Here is a 13676-nt window from a genome sequence, read left to right on the forward strand (position 1 = left end):
TTGATGTATTTCACACAAATCTATGTTTTTCTCCCTCTCTTTCACCCGCCCTTACCTTCTCTCTAAAAATAAATAAACTAGAAAAGGGAGGTCATGTAGGTAACAATGCTTATTTTCCAACATCTCAACTTTTGTTTTAATGTCCCTTATTCTATATTAGTATCTCCCCTTGTCCCCAGCTTGATTAAACATACTGTTTGCACAGTTTAGCTTAGAAAATGTAGGGGTTTTTTTTTCCTTTACAAATTGAGCTAAATAGTTTCTATGTACCTCTCCCCAAATTCCGTGTTTCTATGGTTAGTTTAAAAGTATAATGTTATGGTGTTTGATAAAGTCATGTAGAGTGAGAAAGTTACTTGTGTGATTTTGGGCGGGGGGAGGTTTGAAAACCAGTAAGCTCATGTGCCTATCTGCTTGCTATCAGGGGCTGTTTAGAAGATGAAAGTGATGGTTGTTTAAAAATGTATCTTATAGACAATGGAATTGAAATGATTTTAGTGGTGAATCTATTTAAGTAACTCAAAAGGTAGCATTTTTAGTATACATTAGATTTTCAGCCTTATTTCTTATAGTAAACTCTTTGGAGTCATTCCTGATATTATTCAGTAATGACTGAAAGTTGAAGTATCAATTCATCCTACTATTAGAGACTTGTGTGTTAAGTACAGTTATATGCTCCCACAGACCTGACAGTCTAGTGGTGATTTATCAAATGATTATAGGTAATCTTTGAACTCACAGGGACTGGTTCAAACAGTTCATGCAGGGAGGTATGGTGGCATGAGACATCTCAGTCTGTAGTAAATCAACAGCATTTTGAATAGACCTTTATGTTTGGATCAAAGATTCTGTATGTGAAGATTTGGGCATATGAAGGTGGGTGATGAGGTTGGAAACCACTGTAGGCTTATGAAGAGTCTTTTCTGCTGTGCTGTATTTATATTGGGGCATCATCAGAGGCTTTACACAGAGAAATGTGTAAAAGAATCACTTGGGAAGCAGTGAAGTGAATGAAGAAAGGAGACGTGATGTGAGGTTAGCCCAAGCAAGGAATGCAAACAGTGTGTGTGAACTTGAACTAGGGAGTGACTGTGAAAATGACAAAGAGAAATGGATTCAAGAGATAGAGGGAAATGATCTGGGACTTGACATTTGGATGGAGTGGGAGAACATTGTAGATGTTTAGTAAGTGGTTTTTGATATTTTGATATGTTTTAATATATAATAGAAATTAAATCAGAATAGGTCACATTTACCCCTGAAATACTCAATTCATATCCTAGACAAATAGGCTTTTTTGGGGGAAAAAAAGGGATTCAAGATGGCAGAGGAGTAAGTGGAAGCTATGCTAACCGTCTCCCAGGATGAATGCAGAATTACAACTGAATTGCAGAGAAAGCATCCTGAATAACCAACTGCACACTACATGGAGAGAAACCTTATAACCATGGACAGATAGAAGAAACCACTTCACCACAACATGACTAGTAGGGAGTGCAGAGACCCCAGAAGGCTGGCTGGGTTCCACAGGTGGCAGCTGAAGATCCAGAAGGATGTTACAGCAGCTGGGGGGCTGCTCCTGAGAAGTGTGGGGTCTAAACCTCAAACTGGTCTCCCCAGCCTCCAGCACCAGAACCAGAAAGGAACCCAGATAACATCCAGCTGTATAAAGCCACAGGGTTTCTGTCTCCAATGGAGAGATGGCTAGAGACACAGGGAGCCTGTTAAAGGTCCAACACACAAAATTTCATTTGCAGCAACTTACCCTGGGCTCTAGCAGAGGGAGTGCAGAGTAGACTAGAGACTGTTGAAGAGGGTCTGGCATTGGTGGCTCTGGGGAGAGAACTAAAGGAACAGCTGCGAGGATCCCAGTGCTGTCATTCCCCATACTGCAGGAGTCTTCTCTCTCAGGTAGAGCACTCCCCTCCAAGTGTCATCAGCCTGAGAGGAAGAAGTAGCTTCAACCGCAGGAATTACTCTACCCCACCCTGTGGAGCTTATTAAGCCTGGCTGCTGATTACAGCTTGATTAGTTCAACAACTGATCAGTCTAGCAGCTGATTAGTTTAACATCTGAGGTGGAAAATACAAAGAAGCAGCCAAAATGGGAAGACAAAGAAACACACCCCAAATGAAAGAACAAGAGACTCCTCCAGAAGAACTAGATGAAATGGAGGCAAGCGATTGATCAGATTGAGAGTTTACAGTAATGATTATAAGGATACTCAAAAGCATGAAGAAAGATGTAGAAACCATAAAAAAAAGACTGCTCAGAAATAAAAAAAATTAATATTCGAAATAAATAATACACTGGAAGGAATAAACAGTAGGTTAGACAAAGCAGAGGATCACATCAGTGATTTGGAAGACAAGGTAGGAAAAAAAAAAAACCCAGGCAGAGCAGCAAAAAGAAAAAAAAATTTTAATGAGGAGAGTTTAAGAAACATTTTGGACAAAATGAAGCAGAACAAAATCTGCATGATGTGAATACCAGAAGGAGAATAGAACAAGCAAAGGATCAGGAACCTATATGGAGAAATAATGACCAAAAAAAATCCCTAATATGGTGAAGGAAAAAGACACACAAGCCCAGGAAGCTCAGGGAGTCCCAAAAAAGTTGGACCCAAAGAAGCCTACACCAAGACACATCATAATTAAAATGACTAGGCTTACAGACAAGGAGAGAATCCTAAAAGCCACAGGAGAAAAGTAGGTAGTTACCTACAAGGGAGCACCAATTAGACTATCATCTGATTACTCATCAGAAACATTTCAGGCCAGAAGAGAGTGGTGTGAAATATTCAAGTTGGTGAAAAGCAAGGACCTACAACCAAGGCTACTTTACTCAGCAAGGCTATCATTTAAAATTGAAGGGGAAATAAGGAGCTTCCCAGACAAGAAAAAGCTAAAGGAGTTTCTTAATACCAAACCAGTACTGCAACAAATGTTAAAGGAATTGCCTTAATAAGAAGAAGAAAAAAAAGAGAGAGGGGGAAAAAAAAACCCAGAGGAAAACAGTCTAACAATGAAATGGTACTACATGCATATCTATCAATAATCACAAATGTAAAAATATATTCAAATGGCTTCAATCTCCAACCAAAAGACAGAGGGTGGCTGAATGGATGAGAAAACAAGACACATATATGTGCTGCCTCCAGGAGATCCCACTCATCACAAGATACACACAGACTAAAAGTAAAGGGATGGAAGAAGATATTTCATGCAAATGGAAAAGAAAAACAGCTAGGGTAATACTTATATCTGACAAAATAGACTTTGAAACCAAGGCAATAGTAAGAGACAAAGAAGAACACTACATAATGATAAAGGGAACAATCCAACAAGAGGATATAACCCTAGTAAACCTTTACACACCCAACATAGGAGCACCTAAAAATGTAAAGCAAATCTTGATTGACATAAAGGGAGAAATCAACAGAATACAGTCATAGTCAGGGATTTTAACACCCCATTGACTTCAAAGGATAAATCTTCCAAGCAGAAAATCAAAAAGGAGATAGCAGCCTTAAATGACACACTAGACCCAATGGATTTAATTGATATCTTCAGAACATTTCACCCCAAAGCAGCAGCATATACATACTTTTCGAGCACACATGGAAAGTTTTCTAGGATAGACCACATGTTAGGACACAAAACAAGTCTCAATAAATTTAGGAAGATTGAACTCATATCAAGCATATTCTCTGATCGCATGCTATGAAATTAAAAATCAATCACAAGAACAATGAAAAACACGCAAAGACATAGAAGCTAAATAATATGTTATTAAACAATAAATGGGTCAACAATGAGATCAAGGAAGAAATCAAAAGATATCTTGAAATGAATGAAAATGAAGACTCAACAATCCAAGATCTGTGGGACACTGAGAAAGCAATTGTAAGAGGAAATTCATAGCATTACAGGCCTATCTGGAAAAAAAAAAAAAAAGAGAGAAAGCTCAAATAAACAATCTAACTTCACACTTAAAGGAACTTGAAAAATAACAAACAAAGCCCAAAGTAAGGAGAAGGAAGGAAATAATAAGATCACAACAGAAATAAACGAAATAGGGTCTAAAAAAAAATGCAAAAGATCAATGAATCCAAGAGATGGTTCTCTGAAAAGACAAACAAGATTGGCAAAACTTTAGCCAGACTCATCAGGAAAAAAAGAGAAAGTACCCAAATAAATAAAATCAGAAATGAAAGAGGAGAAATAACAACTGACACTAAAGAAATATAAAGGATTGTAAGAAAATTTTATGAACAATTACATGCCAACAAACTGGACAACCTGGGTGAAATGGGTAAATTCCTAGAAACATATAATCTTCCAGAACTTTATAAGAAAAATCAGAGAACCTGAATAAACAGATTACACCTAGTGAAATTGAAGCTGTAATCAAGAACCTCCCAACAAACAAAAGCCCTGGACCAGATAGCTTCACAGGCAAATTTTACCAAACATTCCAAGAAGACCTAACACCTCTGCTCCTCAAACTATTTCATAAAATTCAGGAAGAGGGAAGGCTCCCAAACTCATTTTACAAGGCCAGCATTATCCTAATTCCAAAACCAGATAAAGACACTACAAAGAAAGAAAATTACATGCAATACCCCTAATGAGCATACATGCTAAAATCCTCAACAAAATATCAGCAAACCAAATACAGCAACGCATCAAAAAGATCATATACCATGATCAAGTGGGATTCATTCCAGGAATGCAAGGTTGGCACAACATTCACAAGTCAATACATGTGATTTACCACATGAACAAAATGAAGGCTGAAAACCACATGATCATGTCAATAGATGCAGAAAAAGCATTTGATAAAAGCCAGCACCCATATAATAAAAACTCTCAGCAAAGTGGGAATAGAGGGATCATACATATACATAATAAAGGCCATATACAACAGACCCACTGCCAGCATCATACTCAACCAGCAAAAACTACAAGCCTTCCCCTTAACATTGGGAACAAGACATGGACATCCTCTTTCATCTCTCTTATTCAACATAGTACTGGAAGTCCTAGCCACAACAGCCAGACAAGAAGAAATAAAAGGCATCCACATTGGAAAGGAACAAGTAAAACTGTCATTATTTGCAGATGACATGATTCTATGCATAGAGAACCCCAAAGATTCCACCAAGAAACTACTAGAACTGATAAATGAATTCAGCAAAGTAGCAGGATACAAAATTAATGTCTAGAAATCAGTTGCATTTTTATATGTCAATAACAAACTAACAGAAAGGGTAATCAAGAAAACAATCCCATTCATAACTGCTTCAAAACAATAAAATACTTAGGAATAAACTTAACCAAGGATGTAAAAGACCTATACTCAGAAAATTGTAATACACTGAAGAAGGAATTGAAGAAGGTACAAATAAGTGGGAGCAGCAGCCCTGGCTGGTGTGGCTCAGTGGATTGAGTGCTAGCCTGTGAACCAAAGCATTGTATGTTCGATTCCCAGTCAGGGCACATGCCTGGGTTGTGGGCCAGGTCCCCAGTAGGGAGCGAGCAAGAGGCAACCACACATTGATGTTTCTCTCCCTCTCTTTCTCCTTCCCTTCCCCTCTCTCTAAAAAGAAATAAATCAAAAACAATTAAGTGGAAGCACATAATGTGTTCATGGATAGGAAGAATTAACATCATTAAAATATCCATACTACCCAAAGCAATCTATAGATTTAATGTAGGGCCATATTAATCAAGACAGTATGGTACTGGCATAAAAACAGACACATAAATCAATGGGGGTTAATATCCAAAATTTACAAAGTACTTTCAAAACTCAACCTCCTCCCCCCCCAGCCACACACACACACAAACCTAATTGAAAAATGGGCAAAGGACCTGAACAGAGACTTCTCGAAAGAGTCCATACAAATGGCCAATAGACATATGAAAAGATGCTTAACACCACTAATCATTGGAGAAATGCAAATTAAAACCAAAATGAAATACCATCTCACATTTGTCAGAATGGCTATCATCAATAAGTCAATAAATCAATAAACAAGTGCTGGTGATGTGGAGGAAGAGGAACTCTTTTGCACTGTTGGTGAGAATGCAGATTGGTGCAGCCACTGTGGAAAGCAGTATGAAGATACCTCAAAAAATTAAAATTGGATCTGCCTTTTGACCCAGCAATCCCACTTCTGGGAATATATCCAAAAGAACCCAAAACACTAATTCAAAAAAACATAAGCACCCCTATGTTCATTGCAGCATTATTTACAATCGCCAAGATAGGGAAGCAGCCCAAATGTCCATCAGTAGATGAGTGGATAAAACAACTATGGGACATTTACACAATGTAATACTACTTGGCCATAAGAAAGAAGAAAACTTTACCCTTTGCAACAGTATGGATGGGCCTAAAGAACTTATGCTAAGTGAAATAAGCCAGTCAGAGAAAGACAAATACCATATGATTTCACTCGTATGTGGAATCTAATGAACAAATTGAACTAACAAGGAAAATGGGGACAGACTCATAAATAGAGAGCAGGATGACAGCTAGTAAGGTGGGGGAGGTAATGGGCCAGTAAGATGGGGGGGTAGATTGAGCAAAAAGGAAAAAGGACTCATGGACATGGACAACAGTGTGGTGATTGCTGGGGGGAGGTGGTATAAGGGGTCTAAAAGGTAATGTAACAAAAAATACAACAAAAACTTTTAAAAAATAAAAACAACTGAAAAATAAATTATAATGTAAAGTAGGCTACCAAAGTTAATAATATTATTTACTTTATGTTTTATAACATTCTAGATTTGTTTTTATTTTACTTAGCTTATATTCTATAAAGGCTGAAGATTTTAAACAAATGAAAGTGAGTATATTTAATCAAAATTTTAACCAGGTTTCCCAATGAAGAGAAATTTGTTGAGGGGTAAAAAGAAAAGAAAAAGAGACATTTCTAGAATTTCAAAATGTTAAAGAATTTCAACATTAAAAATAGGCCTCTTATAAACTTTCTTAATTTTCCCATAAGGAATATTTTTATAGCAAGAACAGAAGTTTTTACCTACCATATTTACACTGCATTCTAGTCGGCCCCAACTCAGGATGAATAAAACATACCTTGATATCTACAGGTATTTTAAATGGTTATGATTGTTAAAGGTTTTAATATATGAAAATATAGTTGTATCTGAAGATACTTTAATGGAGTGTAAATAGAAAAACTGGAAATGTTCCATAGATGTCTAGTCCCAGGGTGGAAATTACCTTGCTGCACTCAGAGGTTGTTGATGTCTCTTGAAAAGTCTTCATAGACTTTGATCTTCATAGTAGGGTTTCATTCAAACACAATAAGATTCCTCTGTGAGGAGCTAAAACCAAACCTAACCAATGTTGCTTAAAAGATAGGACCAAAATCTCCCTTCTCATAGTTTCTAATTTTTTAATCATACTAAAAATTATTAAGGGAATAATAAGGGGATTGGTGAATTTTAATATCAAAGTTAAGGGATTCAGTTTCCATACTGAGAATTTTTTTCATGTTTCTCTTTCCAATGTTACATCATCTCAAGCAAAACAGATGTACCTTTTAACCAAAAATTGAATAACTTTGCTCCTTCCATTGATCCCTTTTTTCTTTTGTATGTATAGATAAAGATTATGGTATTTATAAGTGCCAGGTGTATTAGACTTTTAAGTTTCTTTTATAAGTAAATTATCATGGCACTACAATTTTGTATTCATGTTTAGTTGTATTTTTGTCATAATTTTGAGTTACAACATCACTGCATTCTTTCTTTCTTTGTCAGATACACACAAGTCCATGTTTTTATCAGTCTTCTGAGAAGAGCCAGTTCTTACCATTAAAGACAAATCTTTGGCACTGGTTGAATCCTGGAGATAGTTTTTCTTTATTAGTTGACAAATACATTTTCCGTGTTTTCTCTGCATACTCTGAGACAGAATTGGAATCTACTTTAAGGTAAGATTGCCTGCTGAAATGAGATTATATAACGGTATTTGTAATCTAATTCCCGAGTCATGCACAAATGCTTCCACAGAAACCATTCCAGTATTAAACTATATTGGTGATGTAGGAGTTATGTGGTGAGTGTTTGCGTATATGAGTGTTTTTCTAGAAACTAGTTGGCTTTGGAAACAACCCCTCAGTCATGATTGTTCCCATATGTGGTGTCTTTTTCCATTATTTTCCATCTAGCTATAACCAGGATAGTTCATTTTAAACTGACTACTTTTTCTTAATCTTTTTGTTAGATTTTAAAATTTTATAAAATTTTTAATGTCAGGTTTAGACTAAAATTGTGTAACTTCTCTGTCTTATAAAAATAACAAAGTATAGAATACGGAAACTGAGGAAATGAGATAATATATTAAACATCTGGTATAAAGTTAAAATTAATACACTACTTTTGTTGAGGCCATCATTAGCAGATTATTTGCCTTTGTTTCAGCTTTTAAATTATAGAATACATAAACTGGACCTGTAGAAGGAGATGGACAAAATTATAGAGTGTGTTCTCTAATTGCTCTGGTATTAAATTAAAAATCAGTAATAACAAAATATTTAGAAAAATCTCCAAATATTTTCAAATTAAACAACACATTTCTAAATAACCCATGGGTCCAAAGAAAATCATAAGGGCAATTAGAAAATATTTGAATGGAATAATACTAAAAATACAACATAAAAATTTGTGAAATGCAACTAAAGTAGTCCTTAGAGGGAAATAAAATCAATAAGTTATGCTTCTACTTTAAGAAGATACACAGGAGCAAATTAATCCCGTAGTAGACAGAAAAAAGGAAATAAGGAGAATGAGCCTAAAAGTCAATGAAATCAAAAGTAGACAAATGAAATGAACAAAACCAAAAATTGCTTCTTTGAAAGATTAATAAAATTAGGATAACCTTACCAAGGCTTACCAATAAAAAAGAACTAGAAGACACAAATTATCGGTATCAATAACAGAAGAGGGGATATCATTACTGATACTGCAAGCCTTAAAAGAGTAATGAAAAAATATTTAAAACTTAATTCCAGTAAATTTGACAGCCTAAGTGAATGGATACATTCTTTAAAAAACATAGTTTACCAAAACTGATACAGGAAGAAACAGAAAGTCTGATGAATCCTATATCCATTAAAGATATTGAGTTCACAAGTTAGGAATATCCCATAAGGAACTTCACTAGTGGATTCTTTTTAACTTTCAAGAAAGAATACCAACAATTATACCTTTTCACCCAAAATAGGAGAGGGTATGCTTCCTTGTTAATTTTATGAGGATTAATTTTAATTCTGATATCAAAATCAGACAAGAACATTACAAGAATATAGACACATTGAAGTTAAGAACAATGAAACAATAGCCAGAGGGGAGTGGGGAGGGGACCGTGGGGAGAGGGGTTTACAGGAGCTACTATAAAGGACATATGGACAAAATCAAGGGGGAGGGTGGAGGTGGGGGAGGGAGGTGGGTTTGGCTGGGGTGGGGTGGAGAGATGGGGAGAAAATGCAGACAACTAATTGAAGAACAATAAAATTTTAAAATAATAATAAAAAAATAAAATATAGGCCTATATTCCTTATAATAACATATTTACAAATCAAATCCAGTAATATGTAAAAAGCACAATACATGTTGACCAAGTGGAACTTTTCCAAAAAATGCAAGGGTGGATTTATCATATAAAAATCAATCAATTAGTCATTGATACAATTCACTACTACAGATTAAAGAACTATCAGTAGATGCATAAAAATAATTTTGACAGACACCTGTTGATAACTAAAAATAAAACTCCTTTATAGGAAATAATTTTTTCCTGTGAGAAACTCATACTCAGTTATGAAATATTGGAAGTTCTTTCCCTAAGACTGGGGGAACCAAGATGTCTATTTGCACAACTTTTATTCATCATTTACTGGAGGTTCTAACTAGTTCAGTAAGGCAAGAAAAAGAAATGGGTAGCATTGGAAAGGAATTAGTAAAACTGTTCTTATTTGCAGATGATGTGATTGTATACTATGAAAATCCCGAGGAATCTACGAAAGAAGACACAAAACAGTACCTACTATACAATTGCACTTATATCCTATAATAAGCAAACTGATCTATAGTGGTAGAAATCCAATCAATGTTTACTTCCAGGGGGGTTAACTAGGAAAGGGCACAAGGAAACTTTTTGTGGTGATGGACATGTTCTGTCTTGGCAAAGGGAGTTACGTGGTTGTATGCGTTTGTCGAAACTGACCAAACTGTGCACCTCAGATCTGTGCATTTCAGAGTACATAAATTACATCTAAACTTTAAAAATAGTAAAGGGAAAGAAATTATGTCAGGAAATTGTTTTTTATTTTGGTTAAATGATTTCAATAACCGTGGCTTGCCATTTTAAAGTATAGATCTTACTCTTTTTTCTCTTATCGCACATGTATAAAGAATGCCATTTTTGGCTGGTGTATCCCTCCACACCATGCCCCTCTCCTCCCTTGGAGAGTGAAGAAAAACTTTATTCTCTACACTTTATTTTCTTTGTGAATTCTTTCACAGCCTGTGTCACCAACCACCCTAACAGAACCCTCAACCTTAACTTATCTGGATGATGTTCTAACCAATGGAGCTATCCAGCTAGGACTTTATTTATTTTTTTTTAACTGATTTGAGAAAGAGAGAGGAAGGGAAAGACAGATGGGGGGAGAGAGAGAGAGAGAGAGAGAGAGAACCATTTAATGAGTTTTTACAAAACAAAACATAGAAGACTTCCAAGACCTGAGAACTTTCCCTCATGTTCCTTTCTATGCAATACGCTTCAAATACTCACAGCTAAGCATTTTTCTGATTTCTGTATCACAAATGTGTTTCACCTGTCTTGGACTTCATATAAATAGAATCATATAGTGTGTATTTTTTTGCAGCTACTTTCCTTTGCTCAATATAATTGAGTAAAATAGGCCATTGTTCCATCTTGTCATGATGCATCATTTGTGCCAGGAAAATGGATGCTCTGTAACAAATCTCTGTGTCAGTCTCATGTGATGCATCCGATTGGCATAATGTATCCCACGTATCTACAGCCAGCAGCAAGGAAACTGGGAATTATGTGTTTGGGTTCTTCATTAAGATGAAAGATTTCTGCCGTGGGTAACTACCACAACATGAAGTTATTCAAAACATTCTGGTTAGTCACACATGACAGATATGTGCTACCTACCGGATCCTTCAGGAAAGCCAGAAAACTTGTATAATGGTTAGTTGTGGGGAATAAAGGGAAAGAGAAGTTAAGTGGAAGTGATGCTCAGGCAGAGGGAGTCACATACTACTGACAGCCTGTGCCCAAGAAGCCCAGAAACTAGCAGCAACGTAACTAGTTCCTAGTCACTTTGAGTGCTGGTCCGTGTGCAACCCTGAGCAGCAGAGACAGCACATGATTCCATTGTCAACGTAAGAAACATTCAGACCTGTAGAGAATTTTCGGTGAGTTTCTTTGAGCCAAACTGACCACAATTGCTGGGAAGCAACATCTCAAAAGATTGAGAAATGCTCTGGAGAATGGCAATTTAGCACCTTATTTCATACATTAGAATCAAAGAGGAGCCATAAGGGGGGTACATGAAATCCATTGGTGATAGATTAGGGGAGGCAGGAGAAGGCAACACAGGGAAAACAAAACAAAACAAAAGAATGCTATTTTTTAACCAGCTGCTGACATGAGAAATAGAGAAACTACTATTTTTGTTATCATAAATTCCCATAATAGAATTACATACTTTTTTCTAAAATCAGGAAAATGCCGTACATTTCTATGAAACAAAGCATGGTCATTGCCCGATAACTTATTTACATTATTATATGTCAATTTTAATTTTATTTATATCTTTTCAAATTAGCTTATCCCCTTGGTGTGAAGGATCACTTAGATCAGCTTGTGCCCTAGTGAATTTTGAATGTTTTTTATTATTGATAAAACTGAAAATACAGCCCACTTTAAGAACACTGTACTTTTTTTCGGGCTATTTATTATGAGGAATGTTACCTGGTGTGTAACGGCTTTGGAGCCAAATACGTCGAAAGAGGTAGTAAATGTCTTGGTAATGGTGTGCCTAGATTAGGATAGCCAAATTAATTGTGTTTTTATATTAAAAATTAAATGTTTTGTTTTTAGCTTGCTAGTATAAAACTTCCTTCAGGGGGTTGGTTTTACTCTCAGCACTAATGAAGTTTGCGATTTTGAGTTTTCAAATATTCCCATGATGATATAATGATTTCTGATGTGTAGTAATCATTTTCATTAGTTTCACTTTCATCTTTATCAGTCATATAGTAACCATAGTTGAAAGACCATTTTCCTAAAGATCAGTTGAACTCTAATGGCTAATTTTAATTGAAGATATTTATCATATATGCATCATTCAATATACAAGGTCTGTCCAGAAGGTATCCAGCCATGTAATATGAAAAATAGATGTAATATGTAATATGAAAAAAGAGACATTTATTGAAGAAGATACAAGAAATATTGCACATAGAACAGTGTTGCCTCAGTCCCCTTCAAAGTAAGCACCTTGGGATGTCACACAGTTCTTCTAGTCACCATCAGCTGCCCTGTTGTATTTTCCTGAATCTCATGGATGATCTGAAATCTCTTCCCTTTCAAGGATGACTTTAGTGTTGGGAAAAGCCAGAAGTTGCAGGGCGCCAAATCTGGGCTGTAGTGGGGCTGAGTCACCTGGGTGATTTGATGTTTCACCAAAAAACTGGAACATAATCAACAAAAGAAAAAAGCAAACAAAATATAACCAGAGACATTGAAGTTAAGAACAATCTAACAATATCCAGGGAGGAGTGGGGAGGGGACCGTGGGGAGAGGGGATTATAGGAACTACTATAAAGGACACATGGACAAAATCAAGGGGGAGGGTGGAGGTGGGGGAGGGAGGTGGGTTCAGCTGGGGTGGGGTGGAGGGGTGGGGAGAAAATGCAGACAACTGTAATCGAATAACAATAAAAATTTAAAAACAAACAACTCTGCACAAGATCTGATGCATGAGTGGGCACATTGTGATGAAGCTGCCAATCACCAGTTGCCCATAGCTGCAGCCTCCTGAATCACCCAAATAGTTTCCACGGAGGAATGTGGAAGCTTAATGCAAAATATGTTGCAGATCTGTTGCTCTACCTACTCATTTTGAATGTGATGACCACACAGTACACATGCTCACTCAGTGGCATCTATCACCCCCACTGACTAGTTCACGCATGTGCATTCCAGTCCACTCTCCTTGGCTGCCATACTACATCGATGTCACGTAAACTGTTCTTGTTATATTAACAACTGTTGGATGTTTTCTGGACAGACCTTGTATCATTCAAAGCATATAGCACTCCCTTTTAAGCATTTTGGCAATATTTCATTTAAGGATGTTTTTGCTTTCACTGGTTAATCATTTAACTTTTGAATAGGCAGAATAAAGATGTACCGAAAATACTCAATACTTTCTCCAAAGGGGCTATGTATAAGAATATAGGTTGGCAAACTTCCTTTGTAATTATTTTTGGCTTTGTAGACCATATGATCTACATCCTAATACCTCAAATCTGCTCTTCTATTGTTTCAGTAGCACTTTATTTACAAAAACAAGTGGCAGGTTGGATTTGGACTGTTGC

General features: G+C 36.2%; 1 protein-coding gene across 5 annotated transcripts in view; it reads left to right on the forward strand.

Moving 5' to 3' along the window:
- The window catches only part of APLF (aprataxin and PNKP like factor), a 117203-nt gene that overhangs the window by 22417 nt on the left and 81110 nt on the right, over positions 1–13676 (forward strand). For all 5 annotated transcript variants that reach the window (XM_053924159.2, XM_053924157.2, XM_053924158.2 and 2 more), the window contains exon 3: positions 7797–7969. In XM_053924159.2, the coding sequence (XP_053780134.1) occupies positions 7797–7969 (173 nt within the window). The remainder of the gene's footprint in view (positions 1–7796; positions 7970–13676) is intronic.

The sequence above is a fragment of the Desmodus rotundus genome, chromosome 5, assembly GCF_022682495.2.
Source record: "Desmodus rotundus isolate HL8 chromosome 5, HLdesRot8A.1, whole genome shotgun sequence".
Classification (NCBI taxonomy): Eukaryota; Metazoa; Chordata; class Mammalia; order Chiroptera; family Phyllostomidae; genus Desmodus; species Desmodus rotundus.